This window comes from Cyrtonyx montezumae, unplaced genomic scaffold (genome assembly GCF_038088225.1).
Source record: "Cyrtonyx montezumae isolate F1298 unplaced genomic scaffold, pur_monq_1.0 scaffold_17, whole genome shotgun sequence".
Taxonomy (NCBI): Eukaryota; Metazoa; Chordata; class Aves; order Galliformes; family Odontophoridae; genus Cyrtonyx; species Cyrtonyx montezumae.
This window is the reverse complement of record NW_027071903.1, coordinates 5039817-5064055: the sequence shown is the minus strand read 5'-3', so window position 1 is coordinate 5064055 and position 24239 is coordinate 5039817. Positions and strand designations below refer to the sequence as shown.

General features: G+C 37.1%; 1 protein-coding gene across 4 annotated transcripts in view; it reads left to right on the top strand.

Moving 5' to 3' along the window:
* CDH11 (cadherin 11) overlaps positions 1–11714 on the top strand; it is a 78115-nt gene extending 66401 nt beyond the window's left edge. For all 4 annotated transcript variants that reach the window (XM_065733134.1, XM_065733137.1, XM_065733136.1 and 1 more), the window contains 5 exons: positions 9–145; positions 367–488; positions 1310–1427; positions 7585–7836; positions 8823–11714. In XM_065733134.1, the coding sequence (XP_065589206.1) occupies positions 9–145; positions 367–488; positions 1310–1427; positions 7585–7836; positions 8823–9319 (1126 nt within the window). In that variant the 3' untranslated portion in view covers positions 9320–11714. The remainder of the gene's footprint in view (positions 1–8; positions 146–366; positions 489–1309; positions 1428–7584; positions 7837–8822) is intronic.
* The last annotated feature ends 12525 nt before the right edge of the window (positions 11715–24239 follow it).

Below are 24239 nucleotides of genomic sequence, written 5' to 3'. Positions count from 1 at the left end.
TTCTTTAGGTATTCAATTGATCGTCACACTGACCTTGAAAGATATTTTACTATTAATGCAGATGATGGCAACATCAAGACAATAAAAGCTTTGGATAGGGAAGAAATTGCTTGGCATAATATCTCTGTCTTTGCTGTTGAAGTCCGTAAGTGTTTCACTGAGTTTTTTTTTTATAATCATTGATATAAATATATTCTGCAGTCTTCCACTTGTCTCAGTTTGGTATGCTGCATTAAATCGCAGTAGAAATACTTTAGCCCATTTCCTCTTTACTTGTATACAGCTCATACCATTTTTACTGGGATTTTGTTTGTTTCAAGGGGTTTTCCCCCTTCCATATCATTCTGATTTTGCTAACTCCCATAGACAAGCAACACCAGGAAGCCAAAGTTCCAGTTGCAATTAAGGTTGTTGATGTCAATGACAATGCTCCAAAATTTGCAGCAGCCTATGAAGCGTTTGTCTGTGAGAATGCTCGAAGCAATCAGGTATGCCTGTGCTTGCCACCTTCCCTGCACATTAATTTCTTACTTTGAAGGGTTGAGCCCAGTTTTGTGTTGTTCGTTCAACTAATAATAACTAACTAACTAAACATATGTTCTTAAATTTTGGCTAAAATATATAGAACAAACAGAAAGGGAATTTCCTTTGTTTTTATTTCATTTTGAATGAATATTAACAGCAATAGAGTGTTTTTTTATTTTGAATGTGACTGGTGTTGGCTGTGGGTGTCCTCCTGTAACAAAACTGCTTGGGAACATCTGGCCCAAATTGTGAGCTTGTTTCAGATATTAAGAAATACGAAGCATCTTATAGGGGTCACAGTAAAGTGCTTGAAGGGAGTTAGCCTAAGGAGTTAATCACCCCTGAAGAAAAATATTTCCATTGTCAGATGGAAATACAGCTCTACACACTATCTGCACTTCAAGAATGAGTTAGTGCAGTTTGGGAGAGACGTTGTGCTAACTCAATGTGAGCTGCTTAAGTTACGTTTCTGCAAAATTTTATTTAGCTTACTAGGTGAACATCAGCAAAGATTTGTATATAGGAATGTGTAGGTAGGTGTATACTTTTACATCTATAACCCTGTGTTGGTTAAATGTAATCCCAAATAAAGATCCCATTCTAGCTTTTAGTAAGTATGTACTATGTTTATAATTACATACATTTGTTGAGATACTTTGGAGTTTTCAGCTATATCATTTGACTTTCAAAGTTCTGTGTATTCAAATGATTTCTCAGAATGCTATCTGTATGTAGTACATCCAGAGAAGGAGCTGTTTGCTTACAGACTACTTTTGTTTTACAGCAATTTATTACAATTAGTGCTGATGACAAAGATGACTCGGCCAATGGACCAAGATTTATCTTCAGTTTACCACCAGAAATTATTCACAATCCAAATTTTACACTCAGAGACAACAGAGGTTTGTACACAGGTTTTCTTTATAATAATGTCCAAAGGAAAACTAATGGCCAACTTAATGTCATGCAACAGCATTTTCATTAATTTTGACAGAGTGCCTTTCTTCTAGAGATTTAGAGTAGAAGGAAGAAGAAATACAGCTCAAATATGGGGATGTGCTTGGAACAATGTAATGTTTGTTAACTCACTTTCATTTTCCTGAATACATATCTTAAATTACATAATAATGCCCAGCGTGTAAATCCACAGTGTCTTCATCTCCCAGGAAAAGGGTAAAAAGTACTTACAAAATTGTTGACTAAATGCTAACAAAACTACTTAGAGTAAGCTAAATTTATTGGAGGAAGAATAAATCCTCCAATACATTGCTTGTGTTTATTTGTTCATCTAATTCTGCTTGCTAGTTTTTGAGCCACAAGAGAATGTGGGCTGGAATAAAGTCACTATCATGCTAACTTAATGTAGGACATTATTGCCTTGAAATGGAAATCCAGAGTGGTCACCTCTCAGTACAAGGGTATCATGATCCCTTTGCCAATTTTCTGTTAATGAGGTATTCTTTAATGAAGTAGTGCATTCAGAATGAGTATGATAAGAGGTAAGAAATTTGTACAGGGAAGGAAAAAAAGGCAGAGATGAAAGCCAGAATTTATTTGATGTTCTAACACGATAACATCAGTGAACCTAACTTGCCAAAGGCAGAAAAAGCCACAGACAAAAAATAAATAAAATAATAATTAAAAAAAACAAAAACAGGAAAATACAGATTCAGCCATTATGAATATTTATTACATTTACTTTATGGTAATCAGTATGGCATTTATGTTCACTTGCTTTTGTCCTGTATGAGGAAAAAAATACAGTTTCAGTTTTTAAGAAATCGGTTTTAATTAGCAAATGTTAATGTCTGAAGGAAACTTGGCTTTTCTGAAATGTAGTACTCAGCTGAACTGGCTTAAATAACGAATCAAAAGGATATATTCTAGATTGACAGAAATACAAAAGGCAAAAGCAGCAGCAGCAACTTTTTTTCTTCCAAGTGTTTTATTCTGGCATGCTTTCCACCTCTATAAAAACCTGAAGTGAGGGTACTTATCATCGGAGTTCCGAACAAAAGCTCCATAATTCTTGAGGGATCAAAATTATATTCTTGCCTTGTGCTTGACACTTATACACACATACGCAATTCATAAAGGATCGAGTGGAGAGGATATGTTTATTATCTTCAATGTGGTAAAACAAAATTTAAAAAAAGAATTGATGAATGTATTTTTAGAGAAGTAAATAAAAATGAATTATTTACTCGAGACCCCGAGGCCAAATTTCTCCTTACGAGATAATTTATGGTCATCACAAACAACTGAAAGTGTTTTAGAGTATTTAATCTCAGAGAGAATGTGTAGGTCAGAATTGAGATGCTGAGATACAGCTGCAGGCAAATGATATTTTGGTCTCTTCAGACAATTCCATTCATCCTTCCTTTCCATATGCAGCAAATTAATTTTATTATTATTATTTTAATGGCAAAGTTAGTCCAGATACAGATGTTTTGCAATGGAAATGGTGATGTATGTTGAATGCAGAGGCTGACAGTCATGGTAAAGGTTATTTAAACTAGATGATATTTAAGACTGAATCTTCCTGTATAACTTTGTAACTAGGAAATAAATAGTGTGAAGCAATCCATCCATTTGCAATGTCTGTGATCCTAATTGCAGACATGTTAATTTAGCTATTCTGTATTTTGTTGTTTTTTTAACATAAAATAAGAATGATAGGATTTAAATTCTATGTACTTCTGTATAAAGAACTTTTCAGAGAGAGTGTGTTACTATTTGCAAGTCAAATAATTTACATGATCACTTAAAGTTTCTTTTTTCATTTGTAAATCTGAGCAGCTACATAGGTGCCATCACTTTCAGAGCAAATTGCTAGTTTCAGAGAAAAATGGCTTTATTAACTGTGGAGAACAGTTAATGAAAACTTCAATGTTTGGGACTATTACAGAACTTTAAAGTGAATACAGTCCAATAATTATCATTTAATAGAGTTTCTTTCTACCAACTCCTAAAAGTAATCACATATTGCAGTAATCCGAAAAAGTAATCACGTTCCACATCCTATTAATAGCCTACTGTGTTACCAAGTTTTTCAGCTGAGACTATCTTCCATAGAAAACATGAGATAATGTCTTATCACATGCTGTGATAAAACACCGAATTACTTCTGCACTGTTTACTTACATTACACCACATAAATAAACCGCACTGTGTTAGCCTGGGCCCTGTTCATTTTCACTCCCATTGAAGTCAGAGCTTCAAAAGAGCAGCAGAGGCTCGTGACACTTCACAACAGAAAGATGGATTTTTAACAGATGGATTTCCTGCTTTAAATCCTGCTCTGTCCTAGAATGAAATGCCCTTTACTTGGGCTCACCTTGTGTGAGTCAGGCGCACAGCCAGTACGGCTGGAGGTACTGCAACCACCTCACTATTACATGCTGCACAAGGATGCATCTACCACACACAATTCAACTGTAGCAATGTTATCAAATACGCCATACAGAGCTTTATAAAGATGGAAATAAAGTTTCTAAGTAAGTCTTCTAAAATCAGTGACTAAAATCCTTTTTTTTTTTTCAATATAAAAACATTTTCTTGCACTCAACCTTTTAATCAAGAGATTTTGAAGCATATGACCAGCAAAATACAAGGCTATGCCATGGGTTCTCTATAGCACTTACCAGTACCTGGTAATGATTTTAGGCACTTGGACACCTGGAATTGTTTAGGCATCCTGCTGAGTCAGCACTCACGTTCTGCTAAGGGTGACAATATTCACGATGCTCTCAGCTTCTTTCATCTAGAAACCTCTTAACTTAATACTGGGGTATACAAGCCCCCAAGAGCTAAGCTTTACGTAGAAGAAAAACTGGAAATAATAAAAAAGAAACCATCAAACAACCAAACAAAAAAAAAAATAGAAAAAGGAGAATCGAAAATCAGAAAAATCAAGTGTAAGGATCTTCATAAAGGAATGCAATTTTAACTATTAATTGGAAAGATTTCATAGAGAGTATGCATAGTTTTCACTTAAAACATTTCTGGATAGTGGAAATCCCAGGCAATAACAGCTGCAAAGTGAGAGTATGTGTATTTTTCTGGATGGCATCAAGATGAATATTTTCTTGCTTTTGTCTCTGTGTTCTTTTAAGAATGACAGCCTGGTAGCTCCCATATGTGTTAAGTAATGGTTCTAAGCCAGAATTGACATTTAACTTCTGTTTCTTGGCTTTAAAAATGCCATTATACCTGGATTATAGTTATACTCCTGAGACCTGAAAATGATGAAAAAGCAAGGATGGGAATATTAGCTAGGATTACAAGTTACCTTTTATCTAGGTAAAAGAGGTTTGGTTTTTTTGTTTTTTCTTTTTTTCTCTTGTGGATATTATGTCCCTCCTAAATGTGGGAACTGAACAGAGAAAGAAAAAATGTGGTAATCCTTCTTAATCTTTAAAAAGGCATGTTGACTGGATTTTAAATTTAAAAAATTGTTGTGAAAAAGAAATCACCCACTGGATCACATTCAACAGAAGTATAATGCAATCGACTGCAGCAGATCTGGCCATATTTCATTACTGAATAATTTGCCATCCTTTTCTAGTAGGAACAGTATTTAAGCTGCCAACATCCAGGAAAAATACAATATAGTAAATATAACAAAATTCATGTAACCTACAGACTACAAACAGGTTGATACTGAATTGCCTGTGCTTCCTTTCAGATTGCCAGTGCAGCCCCTAGGCAGTTATATCTCAGCCCTCAATTAATGTTCATATATTTTGCGACAAGAATCATCTGTGCTGTGGCACTCTTTTTGATTCAGTAGAGCAGATCTTTGTTCTCGTATCCATTAAATGCATAATTAAATACATTTTAGTCAACCCTTTGGAATTGTTTGACTCTATATCAATATACGTTAGTTTAAGTATTAGTTCATATGTTAATATGTAATAGATGTTACATTTCTGTTTATATCAAATTGTTAGAAGCCCATTAATTTAATGTCCAAAAATAAGATGCCTATCACACAAACACTGTTATCAGTAAGGTCCTTAAAATAATTGTCATAGATTCATAGATACATTTGGTTGGATTGCGCAACAAAACGTACCTGGGCTAATGTTTAGAAGAGTCAAATGACTGAAAAGAGACAAAAGGGCACCTCAAAAAAACCATAAGTAAGTGAGTGATAAGTAATCAGGTCTTTATCAGCTTCGCTATCCTCAGTAAATAGGACAAACAAGTAAAGAAAGAAGTTAGTAAGCTTTTTCCTACCTCCTTCTGTGGTACTTCAGTGTCTCAAAGAAAGATGTTCTGTGATGCAGACATAACCAGCCTGGGCGTCACTCGTGCTGGGCCTGGAAGGAGAGGCAGCGACATGAGGAGATGATTAACTTATTCTACACATATCAAACAGACTGTATCTGGGACAGTTCTAAAGAAATTCATCCTTTTTTTGGTGTGACCTCTGGAGAGAGTCCCAGTAAGCAGGGCCCTAGTACTGGCATTCTTCAAATCCCATAAATTGATCTCTGTGTGTCCACCAAATCTGGGGACTACATCAGACCTTCTGCTTCAAGGGTACTATCTGCAAAGGTGGTTAATATAAGGCAAGGATACTTAACTTTTAGTATAATTTATTCACAGATTTTCATGGAAAAAAACAGTGATTAGATCATTAAAAAGAGGTTTTATGGTTTGCATTATTAAATTCTTGATTTTTGCTGACTCTTCAACAGGAAAATGATTAATCTTCTGCAGTACCTCAAGGCAGTAATAAAATGGAGGTGAATAGCCCTCTATTAGTAGATAAAAGGCCCTTTCTTTTCTCTCTTCTTTCTTTCTGTTAGATAGTGGAAAATAAAGTCCATTCTGAGAACAGAAAAGGTTGTGTGCAGTGTTTGTCATAAACTAGTTTTTGAAGGTCTGAAAGCCATGCATAAGGTTGTTTCATTTCACTTCAGGACATTTACAGATTTATAAACTTTGGTTCAATCTGAGAGCTGAAAAACAAGAAATACAAATAGAGAAATGCTGTTCATGTTTTCTTGCCTTTGTCTGGTCAGGCTGTCTCATTCCAGTGTTTCATTTCACACACTTCCCTTTCAAATGCTCTTGTTCTTTGGAGGATGAAGGACTATCCAAAGTGGCCTCCTCTGTGCTGAGAGAACAGCTTGGTTTCCATGCCCTGGACTAGGAGGCCCAAGGCATGCAGTTGCTCAGAGAGAACAAATGGAAGTAGTGTTACAGTGCTACCTTAACTCTGTATCATGGGCATATAAATAAGTAAGTCATCACGTGCCCCAAACGTATATATGAGCAAGTAGTCTAAATTCTGGCTATGGGGAGTTTGGGTGAAAAACTAGCTCTGCCAAAATATAGCTTACTTCTGTGTGTCCTATGAAACAGATGAACAAATCTGCTAATACTTTCTTCCCTTCCACTAGAGGCTTTAATTGTGGAAAGAGCCTAGAACTAGCACAAAGTGCAGTAGCAAGGCCTATCATTCGAGCAGTTGATAAAGTATGGTGACTTTCCCAGAAAGTTAGTGAAGTGCTAAAGATACTGCTCTCATCATCTATGATAATGATTTGTAGACTATGCTTTCAAAACCATATGTACTTTTTAGTATTTATAGTTAACATATCAGATTGCCTTAGCTGGTATGTCTAATATTCAGCTGTTTATACGATGCCTGTTTTATAATAATCATAAACATTATGAGTCGTAAAATCATTGCTTTGTTTACTGTGACCATATTGCCTTATGGTGTTTTAGCAATTTGTGAATTCACATATGAAGGCTGCTAAGATTCTTTGAAAAGAGAACAATATATATGCAAATCAGTATTAACTAAGAGACTTAGATGTTGTGTTCCTAATCACCTTAAAATAATTAAAATGCATTGTAGTATTGTGTGATTGAAACATAGGGCTGCAATGGTTTTGGGTCATTATGCAGATGATACACTGTTTCTACATCCAATCATCCAAAAATTCAGAGCCATTGCAATAAAATTTATCTTTTTCATATTTACTAAGGGGATAGATGGCTTTGAGGAAAAAACGATGACTGTCCCTCTTTTTTAAACAGATAACACTGCAAGTGTTCTTGTTAGACGTGAAGGATTTAGTCGTCAAAAGCAAGACTTATACCTTCTTCCTATTGTAATAAGTGATGGAGGACTCCCCCCCATGAGCAGCACCAACACCCTCACCATCCGAGTTTGTGGCTGTGACAGCAATGGCTCCTTACTATCCTGTAATGCTGAAGCCTACATCCTCAATGCTGGATTAAGCACTGGAGCTTTAATCGCCATTCTTGCTTGCATTGTGATTTTGTTAGGTAAAAGAAGTTATTTACTTATTCTGCTACAATTATTTGTATTTAAAAGTTAAGCTTACCTTTAGTTCCAAGGTGGATAAATCAATCTCGATCTCTTCGCATCTGTTATAGGTGGTACCCATTTGGCAGACTGAAACACAATATATGACTGCAATACAAACACAGTGAATTTGTCTGGGTGTGCTCAGAGAATGTCCTTTTGTGGCCCAGTATCAGTTAATCAGGAATGCTGTTTAAAGGAGGTCATGACATACAGTTTTAAGTTTTGTGATCTTCCCTGGATGACAGGTTCCTTATTGAGGTCAGCCAGGACTAATGGCTCCTGCCAGCTATTTCCCTCCAACTTCTGTTGTGTTGAAGACAAATGAAGGACTTGGAAGATTTGCTTCTAAGAAAGCACTATAAAGCATTTCCTGATAATTTGAAAATATTCATATAAAATGTTTTAATTTGCTCCTATTATTTAACAGCCTTTGTTTGCTTTCTTACACATTTAAGTTATTTTAAAGAAATTTGCATTGAGAAAGAACACACCAATAAAGACGTGTTTTGAGCTGTTGCTTCCTGGAAATGCCCAGAACATGAAACTGGAGTTTAGCTTTGGGCATACAGGAGAGAGAGATTGATCCTGTTTTGCTGCAAGCAGACATGCGATGGGACTGTTCAAAGGCACTGCTGCAGCAATCGCATGGCACTGGGGGCCCACAAATCCTTGTCCTGAATTAGAGTTATGCAGTAATGAACAATTAGTATGAGCAATGGCATTCAGCCCAAAGAGAAACCTTTGAATCATTATGTTCAACTCTGTGTACAAACTTCATAGCTTTTACTTAGCTGGGTATGCTAAAAATGCAGATGGCAGCAAAAATACATGCAGAACTGGAACATAAGAGCTAAGATTTCAGTGAACACAGTAATCTATTTATAAAGCAGTTTCTGTTCAAGAGTGCAGTCTAACTTGCTTTTTTTTTTTTTGCACCCTTCAGTCATTGTAGTGTTGTTTGTAACACTGAAAAGGCAGAAGAAAGAACCTCTGATTGTTTTTGAAGAAGAAGATGTCCGTGAGAACATTATTACTTACGATGATGAAGGAGGAGGAGAAGAAGATACTGAAGCTTTTGACATAGCTACTTTGCAGAACCCTGATGGCATCAATGGATTTATTCCCCGTAAAGACATAAAACCCGAGTATCAGTACATGCCAAGACCGGGGCTTCGACCTGCACCTAATAGCGTGGATGTTGATGATTTCATCAACACAAGAATACAGGAGGCTGATAACGATCCAACTGCTCCTCCATATGACTCTATTCAGATCTATGGCTATGAAGGAAGAGGCTCAGTGGCTGGTTCACTTAGCTCATTAGAGTCAGCGACAACAGATTCTGATTTGGACTACGACTATCTACAAAACTGGGGACCTCGATTTAAGAAACTTGCAGACTTGTATGGCTCTAAAGACACTTTCGATGATGATTCTTAACAATAAAGTTTAATATTTGGCCTTAAGAACTGTGTCCAATGTTCTGAAGAATCCAGAAGAAATGTAAGCAGGTATTTTTTTAAAAATCAAGAAAAGTCTCATTTGACAGAAGGGATTCCTTTGATAAAACAAAAAGGACATAAAAGTGGTAAATACTGTGAAGTACCTTTTCCTACAAAAGGCAAACATAGAAGTTGGCTGCCAACTTCACTAGAGGAAAAAACCCACTTAAGAGATACAAAATATTTAAATGAAGGAAAATGCTAAAAGTGAACCTACAAACAAGGGAAACCTTTTATGTATTATGAACATCTAAATCTTTTATGTCAAAGAAGCTTCCACAAATTAGAAAAGTTAACAGTTCTGAGCTGTAATTTCGCCTTAAACTATGGACACTCTATATGGTAGTGCATTTTTAAACTTGAAATATATAATATTCAGCCAGCTTAAACCCATATGATGTATGTACAGTACAATGTACAATTATTATGTCTCTTGAGCATCAAACTTGTTACAGCTGATTCTTGTAAATCTTTTTGCTTATACTTTCATCTTGAACTAATACGTGCCAGATATAAAAACTCTGTCTTGTTGCAGTGGGAGGCGCCCTATTTCTATGTCATTTTTAATGTATCTATTTGTACAATTTTAAAATTCTTATTTTAGTATACATACAAATATCAGTATTCTGACATGTAAGAAATGTTACAGCATCACACTTATATTTTATGAACATTGTACTGTTGCTTTAATATGTGCTTCAATATAAGAAGCAGACTTTGAAATAAACTGATCCTTTTTTTTTTAATTCTTGTTCTGGTTATTAAGCATATAAGAACAAAACATAGTGTTTCTAATGTCCCATTTATAGTTCTGACTAATTTACTACAGTTGTGACCTTTTAATAGCCTTATTTATTATGTGTTTGTAGTTGGTTTGTTGCCTTGTTAAGTGATTATTTAAAAATCAAGTACCTTTTAAAAATGTTTTTTAGATTGAAAGAAAAAATGTAACGTCTGGTGAACATTTTGTACCCTCTATCTACAGCTTGTGGCTGCTCCCAGAACACAGTAATAATCTTCATATAACACTACTGTGTTTTCTGGATTAAATTTAAGTGTAATACTTTTAAATATGTCCCATGTAATACGCATTTATCTTATATCTTAGAAATTCCAGAGGTTTCAGAACTGATTTATAAGTGGACAGGAGTACTCTGTGCTTACAGCATACTCCAGGCTTGTGATTTTCTGATTATCTGTGCTAAGCTGTGGGTTTTAGAGACTGAAATCTGACCCCATTTAGATATAAGTAAGTTCCCTAAAGACTGTTCTACCTGACAATTACCTTACCTGAGTATTAATTAAGATTCTGGCACTTCCTTTTATTTTATTTTTCATTTACTGCAGTAGAATAGAATCATCCACTGATAGGAAGGCGTTTTAATTTGTGATGACAGAAATGCAGAGTGCTTTCAGAGTTGTTCTTTGTAATGTATGTTTTTAATCGACAAATGATCTATAACTTTTTTTATATTAGTTATGAATGAGCGAGGGATTGGAATATGTTCCGTGCATCCACATTTTCAGCATCTGTGTACAGCTGTAGTTCTTCTAAATTTACTGTAGTTTGCTGTTTTGGGTCAGAGATCAGCAGCTGCAATATGGGAAGAGGCAATAAATAGAAGCGATATCAATTTTTCTACTGTTCGTTTTGCAGACCCCGTCCTTGCAGTCAGTTACCAAACTGCTTGATCTGAGATGAGATCTGATCTGTTGCTCTATTGCTTTTCTGAAGACCCCCATGTATGTAGTTAGATTAAAATTTAACCCATTAAAATTATGAATGACATCTCAGCTCTATAACCACAACATATTCACTTGTCCCATTATATCCCTATGTTTTATAAGGCAGAGTTTGCTAAATCAGCAGATTTGCTCTATACTGTTTATTGTAATATTTCACTTCTTTATTATAGCTGTATGCATTCTATATAATTCTATAGTTTATTATTAACTTGGTTCAAATTTCTTTGGTTGTTGATTTTTCTCTGTTTATAATCCAAAGAATATTTTGCTAGATTTGCACATTTCTCCATTATAAATTTAAATAAATATTAAAAAAATGAAATGCCAATTTACAAATTAACAAATGGAAATAAAGTTAAAAAAAAAAGTCATTTGTAGGACTCCATCCTCATTGATGCTATCTATCTGGTTTTGTTTCACTATTGAGCAAGTTTTAGAATTAATAACTGCATTTTCTACATTTTTATGTTTGATTTTTAAGAAGGAATTTGTCAACGACGTTTTTTAAGTTTAAAATGCTTTGAGTTTTAGTCTCTTATTGTTTGTAGCACTCTCGTAGATGCTTGGAAATAAATTTTCTTTCCCTGCTGGTTTTGTCCTTTTTCATTTGATTATTTTTCCCTTTCCCAGTGAATATGCAATTATGACAGTGCTTTATTAAGTTAGTCCTGCTAATCTCAGCCAACACTACCTCTGAAATGCTGGGAATTATACTCATTAGGTATCATCTGCAGCACCCCGATGAACGGTGTGCTTTGGCAGAGATACAGAACATTTATTTGTGTTAAACTTCACAGCAGTGGTCACTGGAGTCTCAGTCTCATAACGTGAGTGTAAAAATCTGCCCAGCACAGCAGTACTGGGTTAGCCCCAACACAGATTGGAGAAGAATGTGAGCATGTGAGCTGGGGTTGCAGTATGCATGTGCCAGCCCTTCCAAACACCTGAGGGAACCTGGGAAGGGATTTTACCTGCAGGAGCTGCTTTGGGGGATTTTCTCTCACGCCGTGATTGAGTTTCACATCCCTGGAAGGCAGCAAAAAGATTCGTTATAACCTCACTAGGTTTGAAGGCAAACCATAATTAATAGGATCAGCACAACTCTGAAGCAGGTAAGTTAAAGGATCCTAGCAAGTGCAGATGATGCTTCAGCCATTCTTTCATTCTTGTACATTCTGCTTGCAGCATCATTTAGGGATGGAAGAGTAGGGGAGACAACAAAATTCTTCCAAATACCTTCAGTGAATGGAGTATGTGTACGTGCCCTTGTTGGCAAAAATACTCAGCTCCTTGTCTAGCTGCTTGTCACCTGGAAATCTTGCATCCGAGGAAGTCTGTTGCGTCCCCTTTCTCTTATGTATCCACGCTGTAAACATACACAATATTTCTCATCACTAGCAAAAAGTGATTAGGTATGCAGGTTCAGTGTTGGTTGCTAAGGGAACTCAAAACCTACACTGACATGGGAGGGAAGGGTTTGTTAGGGTTTTTTAAGTTGCTCTGTCATGTTGTTGCCAATATGTCAAGCAGGTTTTGATACCATGTCAAAGGGTACAAGCTTGTAAGCTTGACAGCAACATTTACATTGTGCATGATCATGCCTCAGAAACTGATATGACCACAGATGAGAAAATATTTTAAATAATTTACATGTTTTCTTGGCTCCATACTGTTGACTGATAAAATAAAATGCTCAGTTTTACTGTGTTGCTGATAAGTCTACTGAAACAGTGAAGAATGAGACTTGAAATCAGGCTCACAAAGGGACAACCTTAGCTTCCTGGGACCCAGAAGCCTGTAATGCTTTCATGCCTTTCCTATCCCAGCAAAATTCTCTGTTATGTGTTTTTTAATTGAAAACTACAGTAAGTAAAAATCTGTGCAAGTTTCCACCTTGATGAGGTGAGTACTGTAGACAGAGATGAACAGTCAGCACCAGAATCACATTCTGCATTAAAATAATAAGAATAACAAATTGCTTGTATAAGGCAATCAGTCACTCAGTAGTATTAGTTAGATGCTGGACTCTGGAGTCTTTCCTCTCTTATGACCTGGTTCTACTTTGAGAAAAAAAAAAAACTATTGAATCCAGCTTCAAATCAAGGAAGAAATTACCTGAAACAAGTAGAATTAGGACTTGGTGGGAGTGGAGTAAAGGATATTTTGTACCTAACGCAGTCAAATGTGGTATGTGGCTGCCCATAAAATTTTCAGATTTTCTGCAGTCTTCAACATATGCCCAGGCTCGTGATGCCAATCCCACTTAAAAGCCTCATAACATCTGCTGGATTTCCTGGTTTCTCAAGTATTGTAACATATGATGGACTTACTTCTTGGTGCCTTAATCCAACATGGAAAACAGCTTGGCTTTTGCATCTGTTTTAGGTGATGTTTTCAGCTTGTGCAGGTGGCATGCTGCCAGTCATTTATCTCAGGATTTGTTAGGGAAAACTTTCAAATCCTTCCCTGGTTTAGCTTGCCTGACTATGGACACAAAAACAACAATTTGAACCAACTTGGGTCTTCTCTCAAGTGAAATTCATAGTTATTTGAAGAAACATGTCCCTTGTAGTTCTGCACAAAATCCTGGGCATCTCCTGTATTTTTTTCACTTACTCCCTTAGTAACTTCAAACCCTGCTTCTGAAGTTAGCTCTTAACATCTGTCATTTCATATCATGGGAAGTGCAAAAGCTATGACTTCATGCTCAAATAACAGTTGTGTTATTTGCACAGTGGATTTCGCCAGTGTCCAAAATCCATCTCCAGTGCAGAAGCAGTAGGTTATACACGCCAGGGGCTGAGTAATGGTTTCAACAGCAAATAAGGACCATTTCATTTTTCTCCTTGGAAAGAAAAAGAACACAGAGGAACACCTCTTTCCAGGTCAGAAATGTGTCCTTTCAAACTTTCTATTCAAGATAATTCAAGTTGTATAAATAATTACATATTAACTGGGAAACGGAATTGAACCTTATTCTGAAATTATCATTGATGCTCTTGTGAGTTATCTAAAAGCTAAGTTCAAACAACAATTGTGTATTTTATATATAAATTCATATACATAATACATAGAGATCAATATAGATATTTAGCTTCCATTTAGTTAATTTTCAGTAACTTATAACCACATCAAGAACAGCAACATCACACCTAACACCTTCCAAGTTGGTGGGCAAAGCAATCCATGACCCTGTGTGAAATTTGCTTTGGCAACATCATAACTGATAGTAATGAGATATACACCATCTCCTTACCTGTCCTGGTTTCCGCTGAAATGGCATTAATAGCACGTCTACACCTTGGTTGCTGCTGAGTGATGGAAGCACAATGATCCTGGTGGGTCCTTATCATTTTGGTATATTCTATGAACCTGTGATTAAATGGTGAAAAAAGCTTTTAGATTTCATGACTGCTTTAGAGTGAATTTAATGATCTTCCTTTCGTTCTTTACTCCATTTTGTTTTCTCTATTAACAAGTGAAAAACATGCCTATTTTAATTGACCAAATCCACATAGGTTGGAAAAGAAGACCAAAGCAATAACATTTACTTGAAAAAAGGTCTGGACAGCACTAATTCCCTGAATCCATGACTACTTCGGCTGCTTATGCAAACTTTTTTCAGCTCCAGCACTAATAGATCTTGTGGACTTTCCACTCATCTCACAGAGCTGATTTTAAATACAAAGTGCTTCTGATGTGTTCTTTGAGAAATATAGAAGTTCTAGGGGGGTGGTGGAGGTGATTTTAGAGTCATGACATATTCATTTCTTCTACTGCAAAACTGGCCTTTCATGTCCCCATGCCTTGCTGAGTGCCCTGACACTGGGTGGTAAGGAAGAATTTTTCATGGAGTAATAAACTCCCTGGAGCTTGATAAGATGGCTTTAGGAAGCCCCATTGTTCCCCTACCACTGCAGAAAGTCCCTTCCAGGAGGCTGCTCACCCTGACACAGCCCAAGTTGTATTTTCCTCCTTATTAGCGTACTGAAGAAAGTCATCATTAATCAAATGTAAGCACATTTAGCAAAGTTCAATGTGTATGAAAAATTTATGTCAACCTTTAGGCTCTATGACAGCCCCAAGGCTTCACTTAATAAGTTCTATAATGACTTACTGTTAATGGCTGGTTCACATTATCTCTTTGAGGTCTATGGGGCCTTTCTGTAACATTTTCTATTATTGATTATGAAGCTGTTGCACATCATCCAGACATATAAGCAAAACTGTTGTTTATATTCTTTGCTTTCTAAAATGGAAATGTGGATGCATTAAACTATAAAAACTCATACAACATAATTTTCCCTCTTTGATGGCTCTAGTGTAGCACAACAGTAAATGAAAGAGCATGGCAACATGTGGGGAAATGGCTGAAAATTACATGTCTTGTCCATTGATTTAGAATAAAACTACTCTTCAAAATCCAGCATCATCCAACTATCAGTCACCCTTGCTAACAGTTACAGAAGAGGTCAAAGACAGAATGGCTGACTGCCTCAGGTTCTGCAGAATTGGTCAGTAATGAATCATATTTAATAACCAACATTTAATTTCTTTCACAATTCTACATGGAAAAAAAATACATTTCAAAGGGAAAGGTTTCTGACAACTATATACCACCTATTTCAGTGGCTTTACACAATGACCCAGCAAACTCTTTTTACTAAACACAATTTCTCAAAATTATTAGTGCTTGGAATTGCGGTATTATTTTTTGAAGCCTGGATCCTATATATGCTTACTATTTAGCACAATGTTTACTACTGTGAATAAATGGTAGCAGTCATAATAGTAAGTATAATGAGGTAACACTACTGTAATCTAAGCTCTTCCACACTACTGGAAGCTAATATCTCGCACTGCGTTGGAACATCATTAAATGAAAGAATATGAGCACTTTATGTGCTTACACATACTGCTACTGCACTATAGACCCGACTCCGAAGCGCCCCATGTCATGTAAAATTCCTTTCATGGAGAAAAATTCCTCCAATATCACCTAAGCATCTCAGTATGAATGGATAAAATGGCATATTTTTTCATCACAGCCACTCAAAGAGAACTGATTGCATGCTTCATTCATGTAAGCAACAATACACAACTGTAGTAAGGGGAAAAGATGGAAGAGGAAAATAAATAAAGCCATGGGATTTGCTTTTGAGAAAGTAGGAAGAAAGCAGAAGGAATTCATTGCATTGAGAGACACGATAAACTGCCAGCCAGGTCAGCACCTACTATCAAGCTACTACAACATGTAGCTCAAAATGGAAGGTGTATGTCTTTCTTGCTCCCACCCCCTCCTTCCCTTCACATTCACAGAATTGATCTCACTCCAAGTGCCAAGATGCAAGGTCGGGAGCCATTTACTGAACACACAACACATCAGCACTGAGAGAATAGATGTGAGGCATTTTTAGGGTGGGACTGCATTAAGTAGTAAAACTACCTAGTGAGTAGCTAGAGTAAATACATGGCATGGTTTTGTATTACCTACTCAGGTTTGTGATGCTGGACCAGCTGCTCTGCAGTGGAAGCGGCTGAGCACAGTCAGAAATCTGCTGGCTGCTTTGCAAGTGAGATCACAGCATAAACACGCTACTTATCACCAAACTCTTTAAAGAATTAAAAGCTGTGCATAACCCTGAATATTCCAAGGAGACTATTGCTGGGAAACTGCTCTCAGCCATAGCGGGTAATCAGAAATTTTGCAAGCGATCTTTGCTATTAGCACTGTTTCAAAATAAAGAGGGCAAAATGTCTGCATGGTAATAATAGAGACTTCAGTTTTAATGAGACTTGGGAAAAAGAAAGGCTAGATTTTCTGAAAGTTTATTTGCCCTTGGTGGGTTACGAGGTAATGCAAAAGTCCCTGCTTTTTTTTTTAGCATAGAAGTCAAGATGGAGTTGGACTAATAAAAGAACATTAGACTCCCAGTGCACCTATAGAGTTCAGAACCTAAACTAACCCTCTCAGCACAGTGCATGGAACAACATGACAGCAATTCATTGCAGAAACGCTCCTTTCCCATCACATATACAGAGGTGAGCCAAATTTCAGTAACAGTCAGCTGTTCTGTTTATTTGGCATTGAGGAGGTTACTGTAATAATCTGTCTCCTAGAGCCCAAACTATGTCCTTTCTTGTGACCTCCTCATAAGCCTCAGGCTTTATCGTTCTTTGCTATCAGTCTGTGCTGGCTGCAAAGCCTAAGTGCAAAGTTTATGAGCTATTTCTGAGTGTTACTAACTGCAACAGTCACAGATAGACAACCAGTTCAGGGCTTCTTCACACAGCACCCGGGGCAAGGCACCATGTGGGGTTGAGGCTTCAGGCAGTACTGACTGGGCATGGTGTAGCTGTACAAGCAGCACATCTGGATCTGCCATATCAGTGATATACTGGGACCAACTGCACTGAAAAACAAAAACAAAACAAAACAAAAAACCCTACAGCAACAACAAAAAGTAACTTTCCTGTCTAGGGAGTTGAGAAGCATTTTTAGGAAGACAGACTGTGTGTAAAGGACAGCCAGAAGAAGAGGTGTTCAAACAAGGCAGCAGGTGAAGGGAGGAAGCCTCATCCTAAATCATCCTCTTCTCCCTGCATTTTACTCTCTTGTCTTAGAAGCTCTGTTAGGGAGGAGTGAGAGGGACAAAAGATTCAGAAAAAAACAAACTCTGTCTGATTGGTACACAGTCATGAAGAGAAGTTTACAAGACAAGCAAACTGAGCACCTATGAAGGCATCAAAGAGACTTTGTTCTCAATGTCCTCCTCAGTTTCTGTTCTCCAGCCACCACTTAGCTACAATGGAAACCTGACACCAAGGCAAAACAATGGGAGACAAGGCAATGTGGGAAAGGGGTTTGCTTTGCATCATCCATGCTAGAAAAGAAACAGCCTCTGCTGGGGTCCAGGAGCTGTGACACCTCCATTCAGGATGACCAGAGCAATACTTTGAAGTCTCTAGACCACCACTGACTTCAAATGTAACCTTGCAGCTCTTAAAAGCCCTTTCTCACATCACCCCACTGATCTTTAAAAATAGAGACAGACAGAAAATGTTCACAGGCTCTTGGCTGGGCTCCTTTCCAATGGTGTTGTGGTCTGGTGGGCCCATCGGTTCAGTCTGTCTGTGTTGCCACAGCCAGGGCAAAGCATTTATATAAAGTATGATAAATCTTTTAGTGCTTAGATCATGAAAGCTTCCGCATTCACAGATGAACAGCAGTGAAGTGGGGTGTCCAGCAGGTAAAAGATTGTTGGACTTAATGGACCAAATTCAGAGTTAACTATCTGCCAGAGAATTTTCATTTCTCCCTCTATCAAAAAGTTCAGAATTAGCCACTGTCTGTCATTTTGAGTCCTAACATAATTTAAACTCAGACAACTTCATTGCCTGAGTCGGTTTATTAGATGTGAATTTCTGACAGATAAGCTCGTCACCTCTTTGAGGTTCTCCAGGCACAGTTCTGCATGCTTCTATCATCCCCACTCCCTTTCTGCTGCTCACTGGGGAAAGGTCACACGTACAATTTGGTCTCTGTTTTTGTTTGTTTGTATTTGCTTGTTTGTTTCCTGAAATATACTATTTTCTTTCTTAATTTTTCTAGATTGCATTTGAAATGTATTCTGCTTGGCACCCCGTGTACTCCATTAATACCTCTGCCACCCACATTAAGGACTCAGTGTATTACTCTCCATTAAGAAAATTTATGATACAGGTTAAATTTGTTTTAATTAAAGATCACTGTTGACATGGAAGAGCATAATATCACTCTCACAAGTTTAATCAACAAACAGGCTAAATACTAAATCATTGCTCACTTCTGCAGGTCCTCCTGGTTCATACGCAGGAACCAAGAGCAAGGAGGTTGCCTGAGGAATGAGGGCAAAGACTGCAAAGTTTAGGGATCATAGTGAGTAATGGAAGGCCCGAGGAATCACTTGTTACACTAGGGAAAAAGGTGGGCATATACAAATTTAATGCAGAATAGTTTCACCCTGACAAAAAAAAAAAATCAAAAACCAAAAAACAAAAACCCTCACAGAAGGCTTTAGGGGCTGCCAATGCATATTATTCAACTTTCATTAACTCTCCTAAGAACAAGCCAGAGAATTCAATTTGGATTCTTACTGCAACTGTAAACTGCAGCCCATCTGCTTTCCATCCCAAACAATGGATGGGCCAGCATTTATGCCAAAAAATTTGTCCTAGGATTTGAAGGTTTAAATAGCAGTTACCTAAAAAAATCTGGTGCAGCTCCCCTCTTTCAGAAATGCATTTTAGAAGAGCATTTTGTGTTCAGACTTCTTACGACTGTTTGAACACTGCTTGAAGTGATTCCGGAGTTTTGCTTGACAAACGGTTGCTGTGATCCAAGGCCCATATGGCTTGTTTTGGAGTGTGTAAAGGTCACTGCTTCTGTTAATACAACTAGTACAAATACTTCCCTGCCATCTGACGATATTCCTCCTTATTCAGATTGGCAGCCATTTCCCCCCCACAATCTGGAATTTCCTTTCAACGTGGGTTGTTGAAGTGTAGATGATAACAGTTTTAAAATCAAAGGTTGAATGCTTCTGTTGAGTTATACTTGGAACCAACCATGTTCCACGCAGTCAGAACATCCCATATGGAAAGGACATATGTGTTGGATACAATAATATATAAATAGTGGATGCAATTTTACATAACCCTTATATTCTTATAACTGTCACATATACTTCTGTAATGAGACAGGTGAAATAGATGACTTTGATACTGATATTTAAGTCCATATGTTGAAAGCTTACACAATGAACAGGCAGTTTTAAAGACAGATTTAGCTGCTCAACTCTTTAAACACTTGCACTGACATGACACCTTTGGAAATCTCATTGAAATGTTCTAACAAAATAACACCACAGACAGCACCGTAATTCCATAGTAATGGAGAGCCACTCTCAAGAAACACATGCATTCATAAATTGCCAAACATGAACTATTTAGACTGCTTTTTTTCCTGGATTCCTTTTTTTTAAAAGTTAAGTTTTTGAAGAAGCAGAGTTGATGAAAAGTTTCACGGAAAATTCAGAGCTGAGATTAAAGAATTCTGACAACAGTTTTGATATGAAGTTTCAGCATGGCTATGATATGGAGCAGGGATGTGAAAACTGGCAAGAGGATAACCACGTCGTCACTGATTTACACATTGCTCTCTAAGAAAACCTATCCAAAATGTAGAAAACATACAAGCTTTGGAGGGGAAAAAAATATCTCAGTTTGCAGTTGCTCAGAAAAGACCTGTTAGTACTTGGCTGCTAAATTCCATAAAGAGATTTGGCAACAAATGTGCTCATCCACACCGTGCCCTACCCAGGCTCTGCACCAGCCCCCACAGGCAAGGTGAGCACAATGCTCTGTGATGAGAGTAAGGCAGGATGGGAATGGGCTCAGTATAATTCAACACAGTGACATTTCTATTTATTTTAGAGTAGTTTAAACAAGTTTTCCCAACTTGGGAAATCACAGGCATTTTGTGGACGTACATTGCTCAATTTCAAAAGCCAGGATAAAGGAATGAAGTTACTTTGTGACGCTGTCTTCTTATGCTTACTTATTGGGGAGGAGGTCTGGGAAATATGTTATTCTCATAACAAATGTTCCCTGGAGATTGGCCAGCTCCCAGCACCTCATAGTTTGTGACCATGCAGTTATTACAGTCACAGCAAGCACTGGAATCGTAGCTGCCTTTTCCAGCAGCACTTCCATGGCCAACAAGCCCTATAAAAGTAACCCGCATGTTTATTATATGCTTTTCATATCTCTGATTAAAAATTAGCTGAGTGTTTTAACTGAGCTGTGTGCCAATAATATATAAAAGAAGCATTTTAGATACTTCAAAGTTGTGTTGGTGCCTAGTGCGGGCTTCAAAAGAACACTAAATCTGCACTGCCCTTTTTTTTCAAAGCATTTCCCAAAATCCCCCTTGTAAGAAGATCTGTGCTCCATCAACCTATCTGAAAGTTTCCTTCTTCTTGTGGAACTAAGCAATTTTTTGTTTGCCTGTTTGTTCGTTTCCTATCTAAATAATTGAAAATGCTGTGAGTCAAACTGGGTGGAAAAAAATCCTACAGTGAATTTCAATGGCCAGAGCCAGGCTATTAAAGAATAGATTAACACTGCAGAAGGGGAATGTTTTAACCAGCATGACAACTGCAAAGTGAAATCTAGCTTGCTGCACTATGCTGAGGAGCAAGAATGCGCCCTCTTGCTCAAACCAACAAATGTACAGCTTACAGACTTGCAAAACAAAATCCACTGACCTCGTGTACACTTACAAGCCAAGCAATCCAGCAGAGATTTGTTTTTGCTGTACCTTACTATTAATCATTATTTATATGATTAAGCTTTTACATCAGGTTATTGAGGGTTTTCATACCCACCTAAAATGAAAGCAGAAATTTCCATAGGCTTCCTGGCGAAACCACTGTGAGAGTTCTACACTTGTATCATCTCTGGTGCTCATCCAACCTTCTATACCATTTAACTAGTAGATTTTGAATTATCTATTTAATCACTTAATATTTCCTTAATTTCTAGATATTGTAATGAGTTAAAATGATAAAGCAATAAGAAAGTGAACTAAATAACAACATTTTCCAAAAGCCACCCAAATTGGATGCAGCGTTTTACTCACTGTGATGACAGGCAATCTTTTCGAGTCCTGTGATCACTGTGGCGAGGTGCTCTCATGCACAGATGCACAAGCATTCCATATTCCTTTCGTCAGTCCATGGTTGGTTCTGCAAGAGACACCGTCTGTTATCTTTTACATCTTTCCTTTCAAAGATATCCAGAGGTCCTGTGAAATTTGTTCTGTTATGCATTTCCAAATAAAACTGCTTCAACATTTTTTAATGCAAGCATCATTGACTCACACTGACACGTGCACATAAGTTTAGATTTCCAACAGATTACTGTATGTTTTGGCAGCCTTCAGTTATACACTATTAAACTACTTGTTTTTATAGGACTGACTAATTGTCGTGATATCCTTTAAATATAGCTTCTATAGCAACTGCTGAATTCAGAGGCACTTCAAGTGACCAGAAATTTAAACAGCAACATAAAAAGTCTGAGTTGATTATTAAAAAAGTAGTAACTAGTATAAATTAAAAAAAAAGAAAAAGAAAAAAGAAAATACCCAGAAAATTTCTTTATCATGACTCTGTCATAAGAGAGTCATCCAATACCTGCTTTCTCAGTCTGCTACTAGAATGATCACCTTTTTGAATACTCCTTGTGTTTTCTTTCTTTCCCCCCACTTTCTCCTTGTTTCTTTCTTTCTTTCCCTTTTCTTTATCCTTTTCTGTCTTCCTCTATCTCTTTTCCTTTTAATTTGTACTCCTTAAGGGCGCAGAGGAAAGGAAATCTGACTTTAAAGGCAAAAAAGAAGGCACAACATTCTTAAATTCTCAGTGTTTTCAGCTCATCACTTCAGAAGTCCTGACTCACTGCTTCTCATCTCTTGGGAATTACAGCTAGGGGAGCAGATTTTCCTACAACAACAACAAAAAAAACAGGTATAATTCATGTTATTTTTTTATATATATATCATTGCATAAATCACATGTGTCTAAAACATAAAGCAGAAACCCTGAGCACTATTTCCTGGTTTTTCCACACCATTTTTCTTACAAGTCAAACTGTTCTCCAGTACCGGTCAAACTCTAATTAACAAAGTGTAGAACTGTGCAATTCTTTTAAATAGCATTTGTTGTGTACTGATGCCCTTTTCTGTCAAAGTATTATTGCATGTTTTGGCTCAAAGATATCTGCATTTCTATATCTTCTACCAATTCTACAAAGGTTTTATGAGGCTTAATGAACGGAGAGTGCTTTGAAAAGCTGTAGATAAAAGGCAATTTTGAAGTCAGTCATTAGTAGTAAATACCCTCATCAAAATTTCTCTTGCTAATCCTTTATCCTCTAGCTGGCCAGACTGTGCTGACAGCACAAAACCAGCACTCCTCCAAGGTTATTCTAATGTTAACTTATGGATGGCAACTGTAAGAGTCACCATATTTATAACTTTGCTGGCATGAATGGCGCCCTCTCACCAACTCTGATCAGTTTAAAATGTGCCACCTTAACACTACAGATAAATGGCAAAAAATTCATAGTCTTTCTAATAGTCTCACCATTAAAACTAATATTGTGTAACTGGAAATCAACTGCTTCAATTAATGGGAATATATGGCTTCATTTTGTAGGCACAACCTTTACATTTGAGAGTTCTGTAACATATGGGTTCCCACTGGTACTATAATTACTACCATGCCTAAAAGTCATCATTAGTTTAAAATGTGGAGGCAGTATTTTTTTTTATTTATAATGAACAATCCTGTGCTGGTTGAAGAGCATGTGAGTCTTTTCTTTCAGTACCAGTTTGAATGGAACACATTCATTTATTTCACAGTTTCTCCAGGGGCTGACACATACCCCTTGGCATCAGTGTGGGATTTCCAGGCTGACAGCCGTACCTGTGAATTGCAGTTACAATGGTTCTCTTTACATGCTCTAGGACAATGCTGTATTGTTTTACGCTGGGTCACGGGTAATGACATCTCCAGCACAGTAATTAAAATTCAGCTTCCTAACAGTTCTTCACTGAAGAGGGAATAAGAGACAAGAATCATAGAATCTTTTGAGTTGGAAGGGACCTTTAAAGGTTGTCTAGTTCAACTCCTCTGCAGTGAACAGGGATATCTACAGCTTGAACAGGTTGCCCATCCAGAATGCTTAAGAAAGGTCCTACATGGCTTTGAAAATATATGGGTAACCTGGGGTGAGTCACTGTCAGAGAGGTGAGAGATGAAAACTCATTCCCAGCACCCAGCCACAGTTGTTGACTGCAAACTTTAACAGTATGGACAATACTTTAAGAAGTTCTTGTCTTAAGAGTTCATATATAATGACACCACCACGACATCTGGCTGCATTTGATCACTACTCAAATTGCCTCAAAATTAAGAGGTTGGCTGGTTCCTTTTGGGATTGAATAAAGAAAGTCAGATTTATCAAAACAATATATTTTTTTTTTTTTGAGAGATGCAGGAATGGATTAG